This window comes from Manis javanica, chromosome 13 (assembly GCF_040802235.1).
Source record: "Manis javanica isolate MJ-LG chromosome 13, MJ_LKY, whole genome shotgun sequence".
Lineage (NCBI taxonomy): Eukaryota > Metazoa > Chordata > Mammalia > Pholidota > Manidae > Manis > Manis javanica.
In genome coordinates, this window is record NC_133168.1 from 84,941,041 (window position 1) to 84,966,890 (window position 25,850).

General features: G+C 42.8%; 2 protein-coding genes across 4 annotated transcripts in view; both read right to left on the reverse strand.

Annotated features, from left to right (window-relative positions):
- Window positions 1-10,895, reverse strand: part of NUP133 (nucleoporin 133) — a 59,032-nt gene extending 48,137 nt beyond the window's left edge. The window contains exons 1-7 of one of the 3 annotated variants that reach the window (XM_073219969.1): window positions 10,575-10,894; window positions 8,791-8,909; window positions 6,781-6,884; window positions 5,073-5,180; window positions 2,562-2,696; window positions 1,830-2,000; window positions 27-182 (exon numbers count right to left, since the gene is read on the reverse strand). In XM_073219969.1, the coding sequence (XP_073076070.1) occupies window positions 27-182; window positions 1,830-2,000; window positions 2,562-2,696; window positions 5,073-5,180; window positions 6,781-6,884; window positions 8,791-8,909; window positions 10,575-10,756 (975 nt within the window). In that variant the 5' untranslated portion in view covers window positions 10,757-10,894. Of the gene's footprint in view, window positions 1-26; window positions 183-1,829; window positions 2,001-2,561; window positions 2,697-5,072; window positions 5,181-6,780; window positions 6,885-8,790; window positions 8,910-10,574 lie in introns of all 3 variants that reach the window. The other 2 variants (XM_073219970.1, XM_073219971.1) reach the window with 2 other exon arrangements.
- Window positions 10,896-17,988: 7,093 nt separating this feature from the next.
- Window positions 17,989-25,850, reverse strand: part of ABCB10 (ATP binding cassette subfamily B member 10) — a 32,586-nt gene continuing 24,724 nt past the window's right edge. The window contains exons 10-13 of the mRNA XM_073219972.1: window positions 24,924-25,104; window positions 22,587-22,630; window positions 20,384-20,418; window positions 17,989-19,915 (exon numbers count right to left, since the gene is read on the reverse strand). Coding sequence (XP_073076073.1) covers window positions 19,684-19,915; window positions 20,384-20,418; window positions 22,587-22,630; window positions 24,924-25,104 — 492 coding nt within the window. The 3' untranslated portion in view covers window positions 17,989-19,683. The remainder of the gene's footprint in view (window positions 19,916-20,383; window positions 20,419-22,586; window positions 22,631-24,923; window positions 25,105-25,850) is intronic.

A 25,850-nucleotide genomic window follows, 5' to 3' on the forward strand; every position in this document is an offset into this window, starting at 1 on the left:
ACAGAATGAATATTACTGTTCCTTACCCAAATGGCATCAGCAATGTTTTCCTTCAGGACTCTGTTTATATCCCAACTATGTGCTTGTTTTTCTGAATAGTCATCTAATTCCCACTTACTGATGCTTGAACTTGTCAGACTATAAAAGCTTGATCTCTCTCCATCCCAAAGGACACTGGAAAGCTGTGTGGAGGAGAAAAAAGTCCAGATTATTAAATCACTGAGATTGAGGTATAGATTATTAAGTTCTAATGTTAATGACTATTTTTATGAAATTTCAAATTTTGCATAGTTCATGCCTATCTGATTAGCAACCGAGCAGAATCCTTCCCTGAGGATTCAGAGGAGGGAGCCTGAAAACAGTCGGGGAAGCAAGGCTGTTTCCAGAGACACAAAGGTGGCGGGGAGCCCACAGGGAGGGCAGCCGGGAGGGGGAGAAGTCACAGGGTCTGCAGAGAACACGAGCAGTCCTGTGAAATTGGAATATAGATTATTAACTAGACAAGAAGCAAAAATAAGGCTCAAATGAAAGACTAGGGAGATACAGCAGAGGGTCCTGACTATGAGTGTGCAAACCTAATGAGCAAGGGAGATATATTATCAACGGCTTTTGAACACAAGCGCCATGTTATAGGAAAATGAATCTGGCAGGGATGCGTGTAGTTATACACGGTTATGTTATTTCACCTTTTGAGTATATACTTGCTTATGAAGCATAGACGTGTTTTTTAAAGTTGGTGCACATGTGACTGTTTTGAGTTAAAACCCTAATTATCTCCATTTCTCCTGTTGGGACTCTGGCCACTAATGGGACAGGGGCACCGACAGCGAGTAAACTGGACTGGCAGCAAGAGCTTGAGCAAAACGTGCCAAGAGTGAGGATTATGGCCTAACAATACAAGCAGAAAGATGGGGGTGGAAATGGGGTATTTCTGAAGCCAAGTCATAGTATCTGTTAAATAATTTGCTATAGAAGGAGAGGGAGACACCGAAAAATAAAAAAATCAAAGTTTTTTCCTGGATCATTGAAGAAAGTGACAATGCCATTAACAGAAATAAGTCAAAAGAGAAATGAGTTTTGTAGGTTACTGTATTGTCAAAAGGAGACAAGACGGATTATGAGCGATTTGTTTTCTGACATGCTAACTTTGAGGTTCAAAGACCACTCAGGGAACAGATGATGAGAGCGACCTGAAATCTCCTAACTCAGAGCATAGGAAAGAAAAGACAGGCTTTCAACTCAAACAGGTGCAAGCATGAATCTGCCACCAACTAGTTCGGGACCCGGGGCAGTTTACCTAGCCTCCCTGAGGCTGCTTCCTCATCCGCAAACTGGAGAGAAAGCTTTCGACATTACAGGCAGTCAGAGGAATTACACAAGATAACCAAATATGGAGCAGCTGGTAGAGAGGAGATGCTCCTGAAATACGAGTTCCCATCATCCTTCGTTATCCTGGAGCTCACGGCAGAAGCCCAACTGACAGGTGCAGCTCTGAGCCATCCGCACAGACAGCTGGGCTCACGGGAGTGAGGAACACGCTGGGTTAAGTCTAGAAGGCAAAAATCAGTCCACAGACGTTTATCTTTTTATGGAACAGTGTTAATTCAAAGAATGCACTTGTAAAACAGCCTGTGTGATTTAAGAATATTAAAGTGATACAGTATGTGAAAGGGTTAGTATGAACTCATGTGATCATCATAAAAGATCAAAGGTTGTATTTTATGTATACCACTGTTCATATGGTGACAATACCAACTTCACAGGAAACTTCCAATTTACTGATTTCATTAAGAAACAAGCCCATAAAGCCAAGTTTTTTACCAACTTACTATGAGATCAGTGCTAGGAGACAAAATTCCCAGAAGAGAAGACACCTTGCGACTGATTCCTGAAAGCATGCCCTGCCCCTGCGGCAGGACGTGCTGATGGATCTTCCCTGAACCTTCAGGTATCAGCCGAACCAGCGGGCTTCCCGATGAGGACAAAATAAAACTTCCTCCCTGGGAACAAACATTGTGAAATTAGGTAAGCATCTAAGACAAAGATGTGTTACAAAACTAACACAGAATGCTCAGATACACAGAATCATCTGCAACTTAAAACAGGTCCATTCATATAACAATATTAACTCCACTTAATAAAACTTTTGCTGCAGTTTTATTTTTTAACTGCATGTTTTTAAATTTTGATTTTTAAATTACAGGCTCACCATAAAGTTCGATAAATCAAGTATCAGATTTTATTTCTTTGGTAAACCTGCAGAGTACACATTAGCATATCATTCTTCATACTGTCTAAGAGTTTCTAGGTCACTCTTGAAGAATGTTTCTGGAAGAAATGAATACCACTGACAACTATCTCATATCTACTTCAGAGTCCTATGAGAAGGGCTTCCCTTCGTCTCACTACTCCAATCCTAGACCCTTACAGTCTTTTCCTGCCTCTTGATCCCTCCCTGACTTATAAGGTCTGCTCAAAACCCCACACTTTCAGTCATTCAAATCCCACTTCCAAACAAATCACCACTTTCCAGTAAGTATAAAAGAATATCCACCATATACCTGCACTGCTGTTAGGAAATTGTAAGTCTTATCACCTCCCAAATCTACTGAAGTCTCTGTGTAGGTGTCTTCAGCAGCAAGGCTTGGCCAGTAGCGGACGGATCCCCCTCTGGTGGCGACCATGACAGCGACAGCCTGGAAACAAGACGAGAGCGCTCAGCAATCACAACGACAGACAGATGACAACAATATGAAGAAAGCAGGGCAATTACTAAATCAGAAACAACAACTCCTTCTTTTTGTTTAAAAGTTAAGTATAGTTGACATACCATACTACATTGGCTTTAAGTGTACAATGATTTGACAGTTATATACATTACTAAAACGCTCACCACAATAAGTGTAGTTATCATCTGTCACCATAAAAGTTATAAAATTATTGATCATATTCCCTATGCTCTGCTTTCATCCCCATAACTAGTTTATAATTGGAAGTTTGTCCCTCTTTATCCCCTCCACCAATTTTGCCCATCTTTCCATCTCCTCCCCTATTGCAACCACCAGCCTGTTCTTTGTGTTTATGAATCTGTTTTTGTGAATGTGCTTATGAATTTTATGAATGTGTTTATGAATTTGCTTTGTTTGTTGGTTTGTTTTTTAGATTCCACATGTAAGTGAAATCATATGGTGTTTGCCTTTCTCTGTCTGACATTTCATTGAGCTTAATAACCTCTAGGTCCATCCATGTTTTGTTGCAAATGGCAAGGTTTCATTCTTTTACATGGCCGAATAATATTCCACTATATGTGAAGAAAAGGAAACCTTTCACGCTGGCTATTGGTGGAATATAAACTGGTACAGCCACTATGAAAAACAGTATGGAGTTTTCTCAAAAAAAAAAACCAAAAACTAAAAACAGAAATACCATACAACACAGTAATTTCACTTCTGGGAATTTACCCAAAGAAACTAAAATCACTAATTTAAAAAGATATATGTACTCTTATATTTACTGCAACATTACTTACAACAGCCAAGATATCAAAGCAATCTGTCTTCCTTTATTTTTATTTTTTTAAGGTATCATTGATATACTCTCTTATACTGTCATCTTGAATCTCCTGTGTCTTCCTTTTTATACTTTAAAAATGATCATACAGTAAAATTGACTTTTTTCCTCTTACTGTATAGTTCTATGAATTTCAACACCTATACAGACTCATGTAACTATCACCACAATGAGGATACAGAATAATTCCATAAGTACCCAAAAATCCCTAGTGCTATCCCCTTATAGACATACCCTTCCCCATCCTAACTCCTGGCCACCACTATTCCCATCATTATAATTTTTTCTTTCCAAGAATGTCAAGCAAATGAAATCACATAGAACATAACCTTTTGACACTGGTTTATCTCACTTAGCATAACGGCTTTGAGATTCATCCAGGCTGTGGCACGTCTCAATAGTCATTCCTTTTTATTGCTGAAAAGTATTGCATTCTATGGATGAACCAGTTTGTTTAACCATCCACTTGCTAAAAGATATTTGGGTTGTTTCCACTGCTGGTGTCCACAAATAAAGTGCTCTGAGATTCATGTACTGATTTTTTGCATAAACATTACATTTTAATTTCTCTAAGGTAAATAGATAGGAATGAAATTGCTCGGTCATATGCTAAGTGTATTTTAACTTTATAAGAAAGTGAAAATCAAATGGCTATACCATTTGCACTCCCATCACCAACACAGGAGTCCCAGCTGCTCCACATCCTTGTTGGTGCTTGGCAGTGTTAATACTTTTTATTTTAGGCAGGTAGTGTTACCTGTTGTTTCAATTTGCATTTAGCTAATGGCTAATGATGTGAACATCTGTTCTGTACCTATTTGACAACCTTATAACCTCTTTGTTTGGTAAAGTGTCTGTTCAAGTTCTAGGCCTTGTTTTCAAATTGTTTTCTTACTAAGCTGTGAGAATTTTTATGTTCTGTAGACAAATCCTTTGTTGGGTATATGATTTATAGATATTTTCTCCCAGTCTGCAGCTTGTCTCTTCACTTTCTCATCAATGTCTTTGGAAGAGCCATGTTGTCAATTTCGATGAAGTCCAATTAATCTTTTTTTCCTAACGGATCACACTTTTAAGGATTTCTAAGCACTCTCCCCCTAATTCCAGGTCATGATAATTTTCTGCTAAAAGTTTAATAGTTTTGTTTTACATTTAGATCTATGATCTATTTCAGTTGATCTTTGCATAAGGCATGAGGTTTGGAGAAAATTTTATTTGCAGATGGATGACCAATGATTCCAACAACATTTACTGAAAAGACTATCCTTGCTCCATTGAATTCCTTTTGCATTTCTGTCAAAGATGAAAGCTCCACCTTCACCGGGTCTGTATCCATCCTGTCTATTCTGTCCTGTTGTCCTGTGTGCCCATCTCTGACACCACCACGGTGTCCTGATTCCTGTACCTTTATAGCTATGTTTCACAACAAGGTTGGATGATTCCTTCCATCTTAGAACTCCCTTCTTTAAAAAAGTATTTCAATTAGCATTTAAGTCACCTACCTGAGTAGAATGTGCTTCACCTGAGACAGCAGAATAAGAGAGGGCCACCAAGTCAGCACTCCAGGGGGAATCACTAGGTGGCAGCTGAAGTTCTTTGCACACAGATAACTACAGAACAAACCCAAACAAAAAATCTTTTGCATCAGATCTTTTTTGAAAATCCATCAGACTTTACTACTATTTTCTTTCTCTGTCTTTTTTAGGTTCTGATTCATTGCTAGAAATACCTTGCTACAGATATTCTTTCTTCTCACACCTTTTTGATCAGACTTTCATCACAGCTTTCAGTAAGTTTAGAACAAAAGATTTTGAGACATAAAAATCAGGAAAACCTAACAGCCAGATCAGAACCTGAATATCAACTAGTCCAGTCTCTCCTAGGACTAAACAAGGTCTACTTAAGCAGAGAAGTGCTCAGTGTCCCTGTGGAATTTCCCCAGTTCTAGTCTTGAGTTATTTATTTGACATGTAAAATCAGCATGACTACAGAGTAGTTATATCAAGTTACTCAGAAATTGTTTTCTAGATAAAGAGGCTGGGGGCCTAGTGAGTGATGAGTAGTGCAAGGAAGTACGCCTGGACCAGAGCAGCCAGAGAAACAGGCTGGGGGCCCAGTGAGCGATGAGCGGTGCAAGGAAGTACGCCTGGTCCGGAGCAGTCAGGAAAAGAGGCTGGGGGCCCAGCGAGCGATGAGCAGTGCAAGGAAGTACGCCTGGTCCGGAGCAGTCAGAGAAACAGGCTGCTGGCCCACTGAGCGATGAACGGTGCAAGGAAGTACGCCTGGACCAGAGCAGTCAGGAAAAGAGGCTGCTGGCCCAGTGAGTGATGAGCGGTGCAAGGAAGTACGCCTGGTCCAGAGCAGTCAGGAAAAGAGGCTGCTGGCCCAGTGAGTGATGAGCGGTGCAAGGAAGTACGCCTGGTCCAGAGCAGCCAGAGAAACAGGCTGGGGGCCCAGCGAGCGATGAACGGTGCAAGGAAGTACGCCTGGTCCAGAGCAGTCAGGAAAAGAGGCTGCTGGTCCAGTGAGTGATGAGCGGTGCAAGGAAGTACGCCTGGTCCGGAGCAGTCAGGAAAAGAAGCTGCTGGCCCAGTGAGTGATGAGCGGTGCAAGGAAGTACGCCTGGTCCGGAGCAGCCAGAGAAACAGGCTGGGGGCCCAGCGAGCGATGAGCGGTGCAAGGAAGTGCGCCTGGTGTGGTGCAGCCAGAGAAGGAGGCTGCTGGGGGTGAGTCATTAGACACACAAGTGATGACCCATGTAGGAGAAAATGACGACTCAAAAGTTAAACTGACAATTTTAAAAACTGTTGTGAGTTTTTCCTATTTTATTAAGCATCATACAGTAAATTCAGTGAAATACAGTCCATTCTTCTTAGAAATGAATTTAGTTCATTAACTCATAAGGATGGTATTTAGTTTTAGACTTTGAAAGATAGACTAATTAGCATGACATTCATTAAAAATTTCAATGTCTCTTGTTTTATTATAAATAAATAACATGGATCTTGTTTTACTAAAGAGAAGAAACTTTTTTCACAATAAACATATGTATATGCAGCTCAGCATTTATTATCACACAAACATGCAAATACATAATACTTGAATAGATTCAGATTACTGTTGTTCAACAACTCTAAAAACTTAGGGTAAAAACTAAGAGCCAATTGGTAATGCTCTCTTCTAACTTCTAGGTCTCTAAAGAGCCATTACCTTAGTAATAGGTGACAGAGCAATCTTCCAAATAATGAGTTTCTCTTTGCAGACCAGACAAGCCCATCCGCCTTCATCTATGTGAACAGTCAGCTGATCATCAGCTAAAGAAAAGTATGAGGTAATCTTAATTATGAATAAGAAAACCTGTTAAAATGTCCTTATACCAAAATGTTTATCACCACATTTTCACCAAAAAATGTAATTACCACACACAAAAAAGATTAATTCACAACAAAAACACCCTTTAATAATTCAAGTTATTAATTTCCAAACAAGAGATCCATTTAACTTTCATAACCACTTTTAGAAATAGTGTCTAAAGGCAATAAGTATATCCTGAGCCTAGGTTTAATACCTTAAGTTTTGTTGTAAACTGGTATCTTACTTTCTACAATATACAGTAACTTTTGTAATTTTATTTCGATAAAGCAACACAAATAATAAACCCTCCCATTAAATACATACAGTATTTCGAGGAAAAATCATGTTCCTTAAAAGTATATGACTTTCAAGTGAAAAAATAAATTACTTCATTGTATGGAGACATAGAAGAGACATAATAAGGAGACATTCTGTATTAAGTGACAAAATTCAATTAGTATATTATTGTCATAAGCATCCCAAGTAAACCTACATAAACGTGTTAACAGCCCTGGAAATTAAAGTAACTTGAGCTTTGCTCCTTGATTTAAGACAAGGCAGAGGGGCAAAATAAAAGATATCAATTATATGCAAGCTAAAGTATCAAAATCACGGTAAGTGTGGATTTTTTGATGAATTGGAATAACTGTTCAGTATTTTCTTTTCCTGAAAACACTACAGCAGCTCTAAATCCTCTGCTGTGAGCCCTGGAGGACCCTTAGGACCCTGACTTAACACATAGCACTTGACAGGTTTCCACATGGAGAAGAGTTCTCCAAGTTTACACACCTCTTTCATTTACACACCTGGTTTCTAGGGACTGTCTCCTCTGGAGCTGTGTACCATCTGCTATTAACATAGTCTGGTGGCATGAACATATGTATGTTAAAAGGTTTAAATGCAATTTAAGCTAAAATTTTTAGAGAGGAAATTTTAAAAATATATTATTAGTTATCTGAAAACAACTGTACCCAAAACTCCCAAGGATTTATTGGCAAGATGGGCAAGTTCAAGCTGATGGGAAATGTTCATTCTTCTAGAAGGAAGTACTTTAAACTTTCTTTACCACCATCCACCATATGAAATACATGTTACATCATGATGCATTCACACACAATGTAAATAAAACAAAGTTACTTAACATTTTTGTATGAGCTAAACTCTGATATTTTCTATTTTATTTCACTTTTTTAAAAACCCTGGTTATGAAACACTAAATTGATTTCAGTTACTGCCTATAGTTTGAAAAACATTGTTCCAGAAAATCACAAAGATCTAAAATTGAATCCTTAACAAAAATGGCATGGGCAGATCACTCAGGATGCTTTAAACTTTGCTCTTTCGGCCACCCAATACTTTATCCTTCCTGTTACCTTTCTGAAGTTTGTGTTGACTGCCTCTTCCAAACTTCTACTCTGATTCTCTCCCCAAAAAAATCTTCTATGGTACACCACATTGATAACATAAATTTGTGCATACAGCTGCTGGGATACTACACAGGATCCAGAAATGGAGGTAAGACTTGATTTTCCTGCATTACTAAACCCAATAATCTGAGGCAGCAGTTTTTTTGGGTTTTGTTGTTTTTAAAAGCTAAACTTCATATACTCAATCAACTTTTGAAACTGGATGAAATTTTGCATAAGCAGTATTTACGACCACTAAAGACTTAATTTGACTGTGCTAAGTGAAGTCATTCTGCTTCTCAAATTTATTGTGTTTCTCAATCACAATGAAAGACCAAATAGGTTTCCTGTTTCTCCCATTTAAGTGAAGGTTAAAAGAGAACGCACAGATTTCAATCCCCATGCCAGACCTAGGCTTCATTTTGAATTGCTAATAGAGGCAAATGGAAATGACACCCACCTTCAGCCAATGTTAGGGCTTCCATGATTTTAACAGGGAGAGAAGATCCAAAGGTTTTCACATCATAGTTCATGGACTCAGTTACAGAGTGGTGTGGGAATGTTCGTGTAGGTGTTCCTCTAAAGAAAAGAGAGCATATTACTTCACCCATAACTTAAGATTTTCCACTATCCAAATTTTTGTATGTATATTTTCACATAAAGATCTTTGATAAATAAAAAGAAAAAGGTATGGTGGTGAAAAAAAACTGGCACAAGTATACTGCATAATTAGATGTATTTTTCATTTCAAAAAGACTGTCAAGACTTAGGAAAGCTTGGCTTCAGATTCTTAGTTCTAGTAATTAAATATACGTTCTATTCACTTAAGCTATAACTCTGTTTCCTTAGCTGTATAACAAGGTTGGACTAGACCACTGATTTTCAAACTGGGTCATTCTGAGGGTCTCAATGAACACTTTCGAAAAACAAAATATAAGAAATGGAGCCATCATACACTGTGGTCCAAAAGTTTTACAAACATTGGGTTAGACTACTTTTCAGCTCTCATCAACTCCAGAATTATAAGAATTTGTCAGATCTGTACAATCAAGCAAAAAATTAGTGTCATGACTTTCTGCTGTTACCTCATCTTCAACTGCAGATACAGCAGTAGAAATAACATTTCCTTCCCACCTTCTTGTTAACATTCAGAAAAATAATGTAAAGTTACCAGTATAAAAGTTATTCTACCCTTTATCTTTAGGATTGAACAAGGAGATACACATACAAAAGGATAAGAGCTTTGTTCCTTCACAAAGTATTGTAACAAACATTTTGGTTAAGTGATCACCAGAACGTAAGAAGAGATTAAAGAAAAACACATTAAATAAAGTACAGCTTTTATTCCCTGACTTTCCTCAAAAAGATTAGAGAACCCTGGCAAGATCACCACTTTAAAGAGCGCTTTTCAAAATGCAAAAATCAAGGATGCGGTGTCTTCTTTAAAGTACTGTAAGGTTTTATGAATATATTTTAATTATACGTTCGAGACCCAATATTACTATTTTCTTGCAGGGGTGAATGCATTTTTGACAGACATATTCAGAAGAAGCTTCTCAGAAACACATTCCCTTCTTCTAAAATTCTAGATTAAATATGAAAGAGGGGAGGCTGAGGAGCATGGTTTTATGGGTGATGGGGGCAGATGCGCCATGCTTTTATTAGTAACAAAATTACACTTATCTCACTATTTATGGAAATTTCCCTATTAATTTAGCTACAAAGTTGATTTCTGTAGCTAAAGGCCCTTTAGTTCCCAATGAGAAGACACTAATGGCAGTTACACGTCAGGCGTTATATGATTTTCCAGGGCTGGCGATCGCCACGCCCACCATCACTTCGTATGTGTCGCGTCTTTTCTCATCGACTCCTTCGGCCTTAGAGAAGCAGGCTCAAGTCGGCTACTGGTATCGCCATTTCACGGATGAAAAGCATCCTGAGCGATTCTCTTATACCAGTTCAGAAGTGCAGTTAAGGAGAGAGGCAGGTAGCCGCTGATTCAAGCCCAATTTGTTCTTCACCCCTGTGCAAAGGTAATTGCAGGAAAAGCACAGAACGAGGACTCATCCGAGTTGATCGGAGCGAGGTGACAACCGCGAATGTGGAAGGTCTGTTTCCCCAGGACTCTGGCCTGCGCCTGGCCCTGGCGTTCCCGGGCCCGGAGGCTCCAGGGGACACTACCCCGTCCGGCCCGTGGCCCGGGAGCCTGTCGGTCGCCAGACCCAAGCGGGGATGACCACTTACCGCGAGCTCAGCGAACTACGCCAGCCGACCGGCGAGAAGATCCCCGGGGAGCTGACCGCGGACCCCAGGGACAGGCCCGTCCTGCTTGCGGCCCGGGGCGTGGAGCCCGCTCCGACACCGCCCAGCGGGCCCCTTCGGCCGCCGGGCCCTGGGGTCCGCGGGGAGGACACCGCCGGGAACATGACGGGAGGGAAAGGCGACAGGGAACGCGCCGGCTCCTGCTGTGGTGCTGAGGAGCGGCTCCCGCGCGGAGCTTGAACACCTAAGGGACTGGAGGGCGCGCGGTGAAACGCAAAAACCCCGCGCCCGGCCACGGGGCGTGGGCGGGGCGGCTGGGTTGGGAAAGGGCGCTCGGTGATGACGTCCAAGTGCAGTACCCAGCCGTGGGGTGTGGTCGGGGCGGTGGCTCTGGAGGCCGAGGGATCCGCTTCCTGGTTCCCCGCGGCCCCGGGCGATGGCAAGTGAAATCGGGAAGCCACGTGCGCTTCTCGACATCGGTGGGTGGTTGAATGCGAAGCCTCTCAGCGCGCCGGTCCTTCCCGAGCGTCTGGGGACGTGAAGAGTGCGTTCCCCAGCCCTAGCGGAGAAAACCTGTAAAGCTGACGTGGATTTCACGCTCGGTGCTACATTTGTGCTTCTCTAGGTCTGCCATTTTCCCGTTCAGCTCTGCAGTCTCAGGCCCCAAGTCCGTGTCTCGAGCTCAGATTCTTCTAAAAAACCGCAGGCTCCTAAAACCTCCCTAGTGGACTATTTTCACCTGATGTCCTGCAGGGTCCACACTATATATTTGTTCACGGAATTCCTGTTCTCCTTTAGGGCACCTATCCGGCTACACTCCTGTACCGTTTGTTAAAACTGGCCAACTGCCCAAGGCAAGCACCCCACTCCATAGAGTCATTCGTCCCTCTTACCCGCACTCTTAAGTTACATCCTTATATTGTGGCTCCCAACTATCTCCAGTAGATCTCACTTTTGGTCTGCCTGTGCCCTGTTGAAGTACTCAACTCTTTGTTTTTTGTCTTTAGCCTCTTTTTTGGTCTCCATGCCTCTGTCTAGTCTTAACTTCTGCTGCGTCGGATGGTCTCAGCTCTGGACGTTCACTCTCGATTCAGTGAGACCAAAAATAATGACAACGAAACGTTGGGGGTAAAAGGTCTTATGCCACATTTTATCGGTGGTGGCTAGAATCCCATCCACATCGGGCAAGTCTGCAGTCTGTCTCTGCCAGTGTTGCCTCTCCCCCTCTGGGCAGAGCACTGGGCCAAGCTCCTTATATAGCAACACAGCCAACAAAGGCTCAGAGCCAGCGCATGTGTAAGCATGTGCCTATGCAGTAGGCCAATTACATCATTGCAGGTGCACAGTGGGCAAGTAGATTAGGGTCAGGTGAGGATCCTGGCCGTTAGAACTTCAATTTTCCCTATGCTCACTCGGTCCTACCCACTGTCAACATAATAAACTAAGGCCAATCTGAAGCTGCTTTTGAGCTTGTCGATGCTCTGATGGTTGACCATTGCCCATAGGTAATTTGCTAAGCTCCTTTGCAAAGTTCTTTGTGATTTAACTCTGGCTTGTTTTTCTGTCCCTACTCTACTTCCACCACTTCCCACTTGAACTCCACATTTCAAGAATAAAGAACCCGTTTTTCTGTCTAATGCCTTTTTCACATTTTACCTGCAATGCCCTCCCTCCCCTGTTGCCCAAGAAGTGCTACCTCATGCATCAAGTCTTAGTTTAGTGCCTTCTTAGTGAAGCCTTCCACAGGATTAGGTTTCCCTTTATCCTTTGCCCCTCTGTGCTCCCATGCGTAAGGTCTTTATAATATTTTTGCCCTACATAATAGTTGTTTACCTAACTCTCACATAGCTCCTTTTACATGTCTTAACAGCTGTTGCCTTTGTGCTCACCATAGCAGGTACATAGCAGACTTTCATTAAATATTTGTTGAAATAAGGGAATGGCTAAACACTGGCATATCCATATCCAGTCCACAGGGTGAATGTCAGTTGTTGACATTTCCCAGGGGGCGAGGGGGCAGGCATTCTTTAGTGCACATTAACAGCATCTGGGCAGTCATCTCATCAAGGTCATATAGGCAAGCCACTTCACTCCTTCGCCCACCAGGGTTTGTGACCCAACTTTGCAGCATTTCATCCTTGTTTCATTCTCACTGGGGGATGCAGGGAGAGTGTGTGTGTGTGTGTTGGGGGCAAGGGGTGGGTGGAAGTGAAGAGTAGTCATGTCTGAGAAGGTATTGGAATAAATTTATTCTTGGCCTTTGTTGGACTGATCAGTGTGGTATGACCACCATCCATTTATAAAAGCTGCTGTTTGCAAGAGCTGGAATGACTTGCCAACACCTTTGAGGAACTTCCCTGGAATCCAGATGTATGACAATGTAAGAATGGTAAATAACACCGTGTCATTCATTCATTATGGGTTTGTTGAGTTGACCAGGCTATATGATAAGTGTGGTAAGTATAAACAAAGCAGACGTGGGCCCTGTCCTCACAGAGATCACAAACCAATTAAGACACTGAACAAATGAACATAAATTTAAGTATACTCCTATGCATTGAGATGTGTGCAATGAAAGAGAAGAGCAGGGTGTGTGACAGAATAACTGGGGGCACCTAATTCGGGAGGAATCTACCAAAGCCTTTGAAGAAAAGGATATTTAGGCTGAGATGGGAAGCATGAGTAGAAGTTAGCCAAAGAATAAGAGGAATAGTGTTTTACGCAGAGGATCCTCAGGGGAGGGTTCTAGGGCAGCAAAGAGCTTGATACATTACAGGGACTTAAACCAGCTCAAATGACCAAAAGTAGAGGAAATTGGAGAAATAAGGAGGGGCTGTGAAGGGTCCTGTAGGCTCTGTCAAACAAGGTCATAGAAGAAACAGCATCCTCAAGCTGGGTAATTAAAGAGAGTAATGAAGGCATTTTAGGAACAGTGTAAAGTCCTGAGGCTCCTCACAACAGATGGGCCAAGAAAGGAAGGAGTCACCAGAACCTGAGAAAAATGGCTCCCTGCCAGAGCTGTGGCCTTGGGTCAGGGGCTGCAGGCCCCTTGTGGAACCCAGCAAGCAGACGGCTGGGGACGTAGTACAAACTCACGCTCCACCCAGCCTCAAGCCAGCTCTGGAAACCAAAGTGTGAGGGGCGAGGACACTAGCACAGTCCACGGAGGCCAGCCTCCCGTAGTGTGTTTAGAAGAAGGCAAGTAGATGGAAGGCTTTTGAGACATACACCGCGGGGCAGCCCGAGTGCCTCATCGCTCCCAGGGCTCTGTCGTTTTCTCATGGAGGCCATTTCCTTACCTTTTTTCCCAGTTTTGATGCCGGGGTTCTTGTTTGCGGAGTCGAAGAATGAACTTAACAGTCAAGGTAGGAGAGCCAGGGAGAGGCTTTTATTTAGGGATTAGTGAGAGAACAGAGCTCCTGGCTCACGCCAGGAGGGTACAGGAGAGCCCGGGGCGGTGCGCTGTCTAGGGGGTTTTATAGGCAGTTGAGAGATAAAGAGCTAGGGATGCAGATCCACCAAATGGTCTCTAAATGTTTATTTTTGAAGAGACTAAGTTTCTTATTAGTTTTCCGGACTATTTTGCAGAGTTAACATAAGTTTACTGCTTTGATTCTTTCTCAGAATAGCAGTTTTTGGTTTGGGAGCATATCAATCAAGCCTGCTTGTCTTACTTTCAAGGTGAGCTGAGTTATAGTAAGTTAAGAATCTTACTTCTTAACCTCTTGGGTGTAAAAATGCAGTCTTATCTTTAAAGGTGGAATCCTTCCTGCCCTTCACTATGTTCTTTATGGCTGGGCCTGCCTGCCGTATTAATTGCCCAGGTTATACATTACTTGATTAGGGGCTCGAGGACGAAAAGCAGCATCTGGGAAAGTTAAAGATAAGCCGGGCCTTTTAGCAGGCTAAAGTAAACTTTACAATAGCCTCATTTAATTGACACCATTGAAGATATGGGCCATGCTGAGGTATTTTCTTATCTGGGGGACGTTCACACATTCCAGGCCAAGTTAATCCTGGCTTTTTAGTTTTAACTAATCTTCACTGAAGAATGCTTATACTCCTACTAGTTTGATATCTTACTTTAGAGAATTAATGTGACTCTGTCTTTGCTTAATTGTTTAATACGGAGTTTTGGTAGGGGTCTTTTTCCAGAGGCCCTCATCCTACTCTGACTACACCCAGGGTCCCTGTCTCAGTTTTATTCATTTCCTTATCTGTCTTTCTACCTTATTTTATCCAGTGTTGCCACTTACTATAGAAATCTAAAAGGGATTAGGTAGTGCGGCAGCTCTCAAACTAAACCCACGCATGAGCCTCACCCGGAGGGCTTGGAAAGCTGGAGCGCCGCCCGCTCGGAGCGGCTGACTCAGGCGGGCTGGGCTGGAGCGTGAGAACAGGCATTTCCAACAAGTCCCCAGGTGTCCCTGCTGCTGCTGCCTGGGGACTTTGATAACCAGCGGTGTAGAAATTGAGAGTGTCCAGAGAAGACTCTGGAATTAAATGGGACTTGCTTCAAACCTCTCTCTGCAATGTTTTATGTTTGTTACCTTTTTGAGTCTCTGTTAAATTACTAATAGGACCCGCTTGTGAGAATTAGATAATATAGGTATGACTACACTGTGGATGTCAAAAAACACAAAATAGAAAGGCAAGCAAGCCGAAGAAAAAATTTTCCAGTAAAATAATAATCTTTAAAAATCAGTAGAAGAAAGCAAGCTACCCCAATAGAAAGAAATGGCAACGTATGAAGGGTATGAAGGAGCACTAAATTATACACTAGAAATGGCCAAAACCACATGAAAAATCTTCAACTTCACTGGTAACTAAAGAAATGCAAATTAAAACACCTATCAGCATTGTTTACCTGTTGAATTAGCAGGAATGTTTTTACAGATGAAAACAGCTCCTGCTGAAAAGGCTGTGGGGAAATTAGCACTGTTGTATACACTTCGGGTGGTATTATAATCAGTACAATCTTTTAAGAGGACAATCTATCGAAAAGCCTTATAATTTGCATATGCTCTTTACACTTGGCAATTTCACTTTTAGGAATTTATCTGAAAACGATCAAAGAAACCATAACAAAAATATATAGTTACTGTTTACAACAAGGAATACAGAAAGATACATGTCCAATGATAGATTTAATGCTATATGGTTACGAAGAATACATGCCGATGGGTGTAATGAATATTTAAAGATGTAGGAAAATACTCTGTTATCAGATAAAGCAGGTGGGTTGAAAAATAATACATCCAATATAAGCCCACTTTTGCTTTATTAAAAGAAAGGCTTCAGAGCATAGACATACGTATGTGCTTCCCCACTGTACTCCCTCCCTGAAATACTGCACTTTCAATTAAGACCAAACTTTGATGTTATGTGGGACTTATCACTGCAGTCAACAACTGGAAGGTATCCAGAATTGGTAGAATCCCATTCTCAGCACCACAGCGATGATGACCTTATTAAACGGGTAAAGGCAGGGGGACCGTGAGGGGACTCTTCCTGGAGAGTATCCCTGCGCACTTGTTTCAAGGCATTTGTCCAAGGGCAGTGGATCTTTCTGAGATAACTCTGCATTTCATTGGAGTTTAAAGGTCCTTCACACAGGGAAGAAGGCACATTGTGTTCATGGGTTCTGAGGTCAGCAAACTGTCAAGGGCCAGAGTATCTCTGGCTTGCAGTCTGCAGTCCCTGTTGTAACCATGAGTGTTGGCTATGTTCCAATAAAACTATCGATGGACACTGAAATCTGAGTTTCGTATAACTTCCATGTGTTATGAAATATTTTTATTTTTTTAAGCATTTAAAACTGTAAAAGCCACTGTTAGTTTGCAGGCCATACACATCGTGCAGATCTGTGCTAGCTTCATGAGGGGTGCACAGCCAGAACCTAGCATGGTACGTAACAAAACAAGATGCTTAGTAACAGTTTTTGACCAAGTTGAATGAATGAAAGTTACCAAGGGAACTCCACGATGTCTCAGATGTAAAAAACATGTGGAAAAACACCCCCAAAGGAATATTTACAATGTAGTTTCCACATACTTCTTTAATATACTTAATGTTTTGTAACATTTACATTTGCGTCCATTTATTTTCTAACAGCTTTGGCATTTTTACGGAATACAATGGATTTCCCAAAATGGAGCCCTCCTTTATAAAAGAGCACTTATAAGGGTTTGGCCTATAATGGTTTAACTTGTGGTTACTTCCCGGGAACCAGTCAGGTCCAAGGTCAGAGCAGACCTTGCACTTAGAGATGAGCTGGGAAGACGAACAATGTAAGCTCATATTATGTGAAATGTTTATCTTCCTATGTAGAACTTCAGGTGACTTTTCTCCTTTTATGCTTATTTTCTAAATTGCTTCCAAGAATGCATATTTTTTATGGCTCTCCATGCATGGAGGATGAAAGCTAGGATTCTCGGCATGGTGTTGAAGAACTCCTACGATCCTGCCCCTTTTCCACCAGTATCTTCTTGTATACAGCAGCAAAGCTTAGGAGATGATAGGTATTTAAATTACTGTAAAAAAGTACCAAATGTGGTGGCATGTGCAAACCCTCTGGAAGCAAAAAGGGGTGCCAACCATTGTCAGCAACAGCAGCTCTGTAATAGTTAGCTATTGTCTGAGAATTTTTTAAGTCTATTTTTTATCAAAGTATCATTGATACACAATCTTTGTTGGCTTCAAGTATACAATGCAGTGATTCAACAGTTATCCTTATTATTAAATCCTCACCCCCACTAGTGTGGTTACTACTATCTGTCAACACAGGAAGATGTCACAAATCAGTGACTATATTCTCCATGCTGCACCACTATCCCTGTGACCAACTTATATTATGATTGAGGATTTTTGTGCCCCTTTGTCCCCCTTCCCCAGGCCCCCTCCCCCATGGTAGCCAGTAGTCAGTCACCTTCTCAGTGTTGATGAGTCTGCTGCTGTTCTGTTCATTCTGTTTTGCCTAGTTACTATACTCCACAAATAAAAGAAATCATACGGCAATGTCTTCCTCTACCTGGTCCTGTAATTAATTTTTATCTGCCTTACCTCTTCTTTTAAAATAGAAGCTCCTTGAGGGCAGATACTGCCTTTCTCATGTGTCGTCACCCCACAGCATTTCCTTGTCTGTGAGAGCAGACACGTGGGGAGGGCGGGAGGTACTTACTGTACTGATGCAACTAGACATGACGTTTAAAAACAGCAAAATAATGAGGACATTGACAACCTTCGGTAAGGAGGAAAGGAATGGAACTTGTAATGATTACATATTTTTCTATATTCATAATGTTAATTTTTTCTTTACTCCTGAATCTCCACAGCCAAACGCTGGTAAGAAACTGAATATAATGAAAAGTTTTACAAGTGACAGACACAGATAAAGTTCAGTATAAACTTTAATCCATATTATAAAATGTTACCTAAAGACACAATTGAATATCTTGCATTAGAAAATATAATAATCCAATTCAATTTTGTAAACACTTCTATGGCACAAAGAGATTTCCCTCAGATCCAACCTTGTAATATTTTGTTTGCTTTCTGAAAACCACACTGTAATAGCAAACTGTATAAAGAATACAAATAAATCTTGTTAAAACAATTGTCACAGATGTACTGTTACTAATTAAATGAACACTGAGTTCATTTATTGAATTCATTTCATTCATTAATAAATTGCTGTATATAGAATGGAATATAACAGTCCATGCTTATCATGAAACACTGGTTTCTTTTTCCAGTATAACCAGGAACTGATGAGTACTTAGCACAGAAGAAAACTCCCATTTTAATTACATCAGCATAGTTTCTTCTTAGGTCCCGGCATTATTAGTGGGGAAAAAGCACTGCTTCTTGAGACAACAGCAGATTGACAGCGCTGACACGAAACACAGCAAACCCACAGGTGTCAGCACCGCTTTAGGGATTTTGAGACATTTAGGTGAATAAAACGAACCATAAATAAAAGAAAAAAGGTTACTAATGTCCTCTTTTCAAAAGAGTGACAAGTTCGTAAGGTGTCTTGATATCTACAGAACAGAAGAACTTCTCAACTTTCTTCCAGCGCTTTATTCAAAGGTCGAAAACTACTTTGGGTTTGGATTTCATTTGGATTTTAGCCTCACAGAATGAAATTTCAAAAGTATTTAAATGACTGGTAAAAAGCTGTAATAATTGTACATTTAGTTAAGATTTATACATTTTTAAAAATAATTCTCAAAACACCTTCAGGCAACTTAAATGTGAAATTTATATCTACATCTTTCTAGGTAATAGCTGGCAGTTCATGCCTCACTTCCCAAAGTACTCATAGAAGCAAATATGTGAATAATGAAAGTAGAAGTTTCCCTATTTAAAGGATGGGGCTTCTTCCCTTTTTAAAACTCACCAGGCCCTCATGTGTCAAAAAGGTTGAAAACTACACATGTCCAAGCACAGTCTCGTCCCACGGGGACACAGATTCCTGGACTCTTATGCCTTGGGAGGCATGGGGGATGGGGACTGTAAGTGTTCCCTTCTCACTATGGGACATTAACTATTTCTGTATATATATTAGGTTCATTTCATAAGATTATCAGGATTAAAAAAAAAGGTTAGATCTTCACCTTTTATGCTACTTAGTAAAATCAGGCCCAAAATAGGCAGAATGGTACCAAAAGAATTATACAGTGATTGGCAAACTGGCCTAAAATAATTAGGCTTTTTATTTATAATTCCCTTTTAAAAGTTGTCATTTGACAATAGCTTTGATCTCTAACAGGAGGTAAAAAGAAAAAAAAAAAAAAAGAGGTGTCATGCTATATTAATTAAAATATCCCGAGATGAAAGTACAAAACCTGAAAATAACTTCAGTGCTATAGACATTAGAAAGTTACAATTATTAAAACTCTGAATAAAAAAGTCTTGAGACAGGTACATCTCAAAACAATATTTTATACAGTTTGGAAAAAAATAGGCATATGTCAAATAACTTGAAGTATGACTTACAGATCTCATACTGTCCCTAAGTATTTTTTTTCCTGCAATGCTGTCTGGCTTTAAAAAGTCTTCCATATTCATTTTACCGGTAATGGCTTCGCTATACTGAAATAAAACTTTGTTTGTTCATTAATTTTCTGTATGTCCCGTCTGGTTTTGAGAGCAGTTCCTCATGTTTCCCACATTCAGTTATTCTCCCTTGGTCGAGAACGGCCACCACATGAGCGTTCTTGATGGTGGACAGACGATGGGCGATGATCAACACTGTTCTTCCTTCCATCAGCCGATCCAGAGCTTCTTGCACAAGGTGCTCGTTCTCAGCGTCCAGCGCACTTGAACAGGGAAACCCGCGGGAGAAGCAAAGATGTGAGTGCCACACACACTGTGAGCTCATGTGGTCCTGCTCCATCCAGAGCGGCCTTTCCTCAGCAGTGAATTTTCCCTATGATCAGAACTGCATGTATTTCATGCCTATATTTATTGGGCCTACTATAAATATTTTATATCACAAAGATACTATAAACGAGATGCATGGGCCCCTTGGTTCCACAGTGCTGCCATCATGTAAGGAGAAGAGCATCCCGCACAGCTGCCCATCAGAGTGAGCAGGGGCTCATCTCTCCGGACCCACATCTCTGGACTCGGCCTGTCCACTGCCTCCCAACTGCCATTATTAATTCAGAGTCCGTCACTTCAAAGTGTAGGGGGGAAAGGCTGTGTCACTCTAAGGTACAGAATAATATATTTTTGATAAGGAATTTGCTTTAATATAATTACACATAGTATTAAGATAGCCTCACCTGGTTGCTTCATCTAGGAGAAGAATTTTGGGATTCTGAAGAAGCAAAAACATTAAAAAGAAACACACTTTAATACTAAAACACAAACTCTCAGTAATAAAGAAGGAACAAAGAACTGATACATAATATAACATGGGTGAACCTTGAAAACACTCTGCTAAGTTAAGGAGACCAGACACAGACTGCCATGTATTGCATGATTCCATTTATAGGAAATACCCAGAATAGGCACGTTTCTAGCAACAGACGGTAGATCGGTGGCTCCCTGGGTCTGGGGTCAGTGGGGCTGTAAGGGAGGGATGTGTGTGTGTGCCTGGTAAAAGCAGAGGGTCTCTTCTTGGAGTGATGAGAACGTCCTAAAATTGATCTTGATCATGGTGATGGATGCACGACTGTGAACACACTGAGCCCCACTGAGTTGTGCACTGCATGGGGGCTGTGCAGTATGTGAATCACATCACGATGAAGCTGCTATGAAAAAGAGAAGACACACTCACAAGTGTCCGAGGTAAGCACATACATGCAAGAGTTAGAGATGATTTTGAACTATTATCACTGGAATGGATATTGGTTACAGTGCAGTTTTATTTAGCCAACCAACTAGGCATCTAAAGTGAATGAGACAGAGTCTGGACTCTCAAGGTCCTGTTGTAGTTTAGGTAGCAGGACCACACAAAACTGAGACAAGTGAGATAAACTGATGCTGTGACACATTAAATTCCAGCTTTGCCTGGGAATCTCTCCACAGGAAATGAAAACACACGATCACACAGAATCACGAACACCATTCCCTCTCAGCAGTACTATTCACAGTCGCCCCAAACTGGAAACTACCCAAATGCTCGTCAGCTGGGGAATGGATAACACACTGTGGTACATCCACACACAGGAATGTTGCTCAGCAACAGAGAGGAATGATGTGCCGACACAGGCTGCAATACAGAGGAACCCCAAACACATTATCCTCATAGAAGAGGAAGGACTCCAGAGACCGTATCTTGTCTGATTCCATTTATCTGAAATGTCCATGAGGGCAAATCCTGACAGACAGTGAGTGGACTGGACCTGGGGGTGGGAATGGGGATGGCCACACATGGGCCCCCTGATCTTTTCAAGTGGTAGAAATCTTCTAAAATTGGACTGCATGATGGCTGTGCAACTCCATAAGTTTACTAAAAAGGCACAGGAAAGTACATTTAAAACTCATCGATTTTATGGTATGTAAGTTATGCTCCAATAAAGCTGTTTTTAAAAAGAAACTCTAAATCCGAGAATAGTTATATAGTAAAGGGAAAGCCTATCATTTCCTAAAAAGTGCAAGAAAGTCTACGACTTTCAGCTAAAATGGCTTTCCCTCTCCTCCTAGGAGTCCTGTATAAGTGTTTACAGTCTGTTTGCAGTTGATTATACCTCATCCAAGTAAGCATATTGTATTGTTTTGACATTTTGACATATAGGCATACCTTGGAGATTACTGCAGGTTCGGTCCAGACCACCGCATGAAGTATGTCAGCAAAGCAAGGCAAGTGAATGTGTTGGCTTCCCAGTGCATACAAAAGCTATGTTTGCACCCTGCTGTATCTGCTAAGTGTGAAATAGCACTGTGTCTAAAAAACCACAATGTGTGTGGAAACCTTAATTTACAAGCACTACTGCTAAAAAATGCTAACCCTCACCTGAGCTTCTGGCGAGTCATAATCACTGATCACAGATCACCGTAACAAACGGAATAATGAAGTTTGAAATACTGCAAGAATTACCAAAATGGAATACAGAGACACGAAATGAACAAACGTTCTTTGGAAAATGTTGTCAAGAGACTTCCTCAATGACACAGGGTTGCCACAAACCTTCAATGTGTGAAAAACGCGGTATCAGGAAAGTGCAGTGCAATGAGGTGTGCCTGCAATCACCGTTTCACTAGCTGGACTGTGTGCTTCCTGACGGAAGGTCCGTCTGTCCCGCTTCTCTCCCTGACACCCCTCGCTCAGTACTGGGCCCCTAATGCCCAGGACATACTTGTTAAATCTGGACAACCTGCACTCAGGGGAACTCCCAACTCATCTTTCACCAGGACTGTCAACCGCATATCTGCCCTCCCCCTCCAAAAGAAGAAAAAGAAAAACAGTAAATTACAAATTATATGGCCCCTAAATAAACACAGTAACAAAAAACCCCAACCCAGTAGCGGCTTCAGGCTTACCTTCAGCAGAGCCCGGGCGATCGCGATCCGCTGTTTCTGCCCACCTGACAAGGACAATATTTTTTTTTAATCGAGGGCCTTAAATACTTGGTATGGGCTTTTCTGATAAGGCACGTAGCACTTTAAAGGTAGTTTCTTCCAGTTAGTCACAGAGCAGAAATCTGTGTTTTAAACATCTTCTCATTAACCTCAAAACTAGTAACAATTATCATCATAGCTGGCATTTATTGAGTCCCTATGTACCAGAAATTTTCTAAATGCATTGCACGCATTATTTCATTTAATCTTTAAGAAAACCTGTGATGTCGATCCTGTCATTTCTCCCTTTTTACAGCCGAAAAACTGAGGTGCCAAACACCCTGAGGTCTCACAGTGGGTAAGTGCGAGGGCCTCCTAACACTCCCAGTGCCACCTCCCAGTGTGGCAGGAAAACCAGACAGCCCCCATATTTAGAGGGGTGTGAGCGGCAGGATGGGCACAGAGGGCGCCGCAAGGCCGAGACCCGGGATCCCACTGCGGCCTCAGCGCCCCCTGCGCGCCTCTGCCCCTGCCACCGGCTTCTGTTCCTGGTGCAGGGCAACAACGGGCACACACGGTAGTCCGCTTGCACGTATGAAACAGGAGGCCACAGTAAGCCACTCAAAGGTCCCCTTTCTTTTTCAAGACTCAGGTTCTGCTAAAAGCACGGGAACAAAGGCCAGGGGGAGACGCGGATGGAACAGATGATGGCGCGTGGTCTGAGACCACCCAGCCCGCCGTCCCCTCCAGGGGACCTGCTTCCAGAGTCGCGACTGAGGAGTCTCTCTGAATGGTTCTGTCACTTCATTTTACAAGGCTCAGTCCCATTTTTGGTGATGGACAGAAACATCCTTTTCCGGTTGATTTTATTGGCTGAACATACTTATTAACAGTAATTGCTGGGTATTATATCGTTTTCACCTAAAAGAAGTTTATCGTTCACAACTAAAACGTGGGGTGCTGCTAAACTAAAATGTGGGGTGCTGCTAACGCTGTCCCTGGACAGCAACCCCATGCGCACAAGGGAGCAGGGAGGCCCCTTCTCCCCCGACTCCTCTGGTTGGCGAGGGGGTTCTGAGGGCCCTGAGGCGGGTGGGCAGGGCCGCCAGCGGAGAGCTTCGGGGAGTCCCCGGTGCCAGCTGGAGCACTGGGCACCTATGCTGTATACCCTGTCCTCCTGCCAGAACCTTCAGTCATTTCACCCTGAAATGGAGATGGGAAGGGAAGGTGGAAGGACACGTGGAATCTGTTCCGGGGGGCGCAGCGAGGCAGTCCCAGCCCCACGCCCTGCTGCTCCGTGATTTCACGCGAGCAGCTTGAACTGGGCTTCTGCCCAAGGACAGGTTCAGGGCTGCAGTAGCAGTTCACCTGTACATGGCCATGTGCGATTCCACACCTGGAATTTCCCCATTCTATCAAAAACATTTTTTCATCTATTGCCTATAGTTAAAAAATATACATGCATGATGAATTTTAAATATTTTGTGTTAAATTTTCTGTGCTCTGACTTCAGGTGAGCATTTCAGAGTTGGAAAGAGCTCCTGCCCCTGTCCAGCCTGGGGCCTCCCTCGGACACGGAGCCATGCGCCCTCCGCTCAGAGCTCCCACCGAGAGAGCTTGTTATTGCAGAAGGCAGCACACTGCAGTATTTCTAAGGAAAACCTCATCTCTGTTTGACCAAAAATTGATTGTCCTTTAAGTTCTACTCCTCTGTACTCCAGAGCAACAGAAATTAAGTTTTCTCTTTCCCTCCTGAAAACGAGGAACCCATACTGCAATCCACTGTGCTCACTGTGCCCCGGCATCACAGGGGACAGCGGCCGTGCCCACTGTGCCCGGACATCACAGGGGATGGCGGCAGTGCTCACCGTGCCTGGGCAGCACGGGGGACGGCAGCCGTGCTCACTGTGCCCAGGCAGACCTGTGTAGACTGGTCAGCCTGACCCTTGGTCTAACAGTCTGGTGCATGAGGAGCTCGCCCACCACAGTCCCGCTCCAGGTGCACGGCTCTGCCTCCCCGGACCAATCATCTGCCACTGCGTCTGTCTGTCCGTCTATGCCTGTCAAGGACTTCAAGCTGCAGAATACACCATTTCTCAGAGAAGGGCTGCTGTGGCTGGGCACTACTTGGGGAGACCTGGGGGGCTTGGGAGCACCTCTGGGGTGGGAATTGGAGGGACCTGGGGATTGACCACACGGAAAAAAGACTTTAGAAAATGAAAGGCTGCCTTCATGTGGCCCGAGGACGAAAGCCTAGCGAGAGAGTAACAGCGCAGTGCCAGCGCCTGGGGCGCTTGGGGGGCACTGACGTGAAGGTACCTGAGAGCAGAACCCCTTTCTCTCCGACCACAGTGTCGAATCCCTGGGGGAAGTTGCGGATGAAGGTGGCCGCGTTGGCTGCCTCGGCTGCGTTCTCTATCTGCTTGGCAGTCACCACGGCGGGGTCATCGGCACCGTAAGCGATGTTCTCAGCGATCGAGCAGGAGAACAAAATCGGCTCCTATGAAGTGGAAATAAACGCACTTACTGCCAATTCCAAAACAGACTTCAAACATGTCTAGTAAACACAGGGGAGCTCGGTACAGTACTTACATCTGCTACGGAACTGTTCCCAAAGAATATACACTATTTTCTTGGTTCTACTCCCTCATTCCACATAAATTCACCCGGCAGACTTTTGAAAAATTCCTGTTTTGCCATGAATGGCGTTGACTTCCTCACCACACTGCAGGAAATGAGGTCCCAAAGCAGGTGCCCACATAGGGCCCGGCACACAGTAGGTCCTTCATAAAGGCAAGTTCCCCTCCCTTGGGTATCTTGAGATGCCGCAAGACCCGGAGTCCATCCGCCTTTCCCAGCTGCTGGCCTTCCACTAAGGGCAAAGGCGAAATCCATCTCTGTCTGTTCCTTTTTGAACTATACACTTGCCAGGTGGGAATGTGACATTTTACCAGACCCTGTGGAATGGTCCTAAAAGGCAAGTGACCTCTCAGCTTTTCCTCCTTCCCTACATAATACACGCCAGCTGATATCCTCACACTAGCAGGCAACCCCGTCGCGGGCCCACCTGCCCCTCACCCAGTGGAGCTGGGGCAAGGGGAAGGTCTGACAGGAGGGAAGCTCATCAGCGGGAGAGGTTCAGAAATGAGGAGAGACTTGGGTTTGCTGTGCACAGAGCCTGGTTATCAAAAAATATAAACGGCTGTGTCAAAATTTCTCTGAACCCAATGGTCTTGTGAAAGCAGC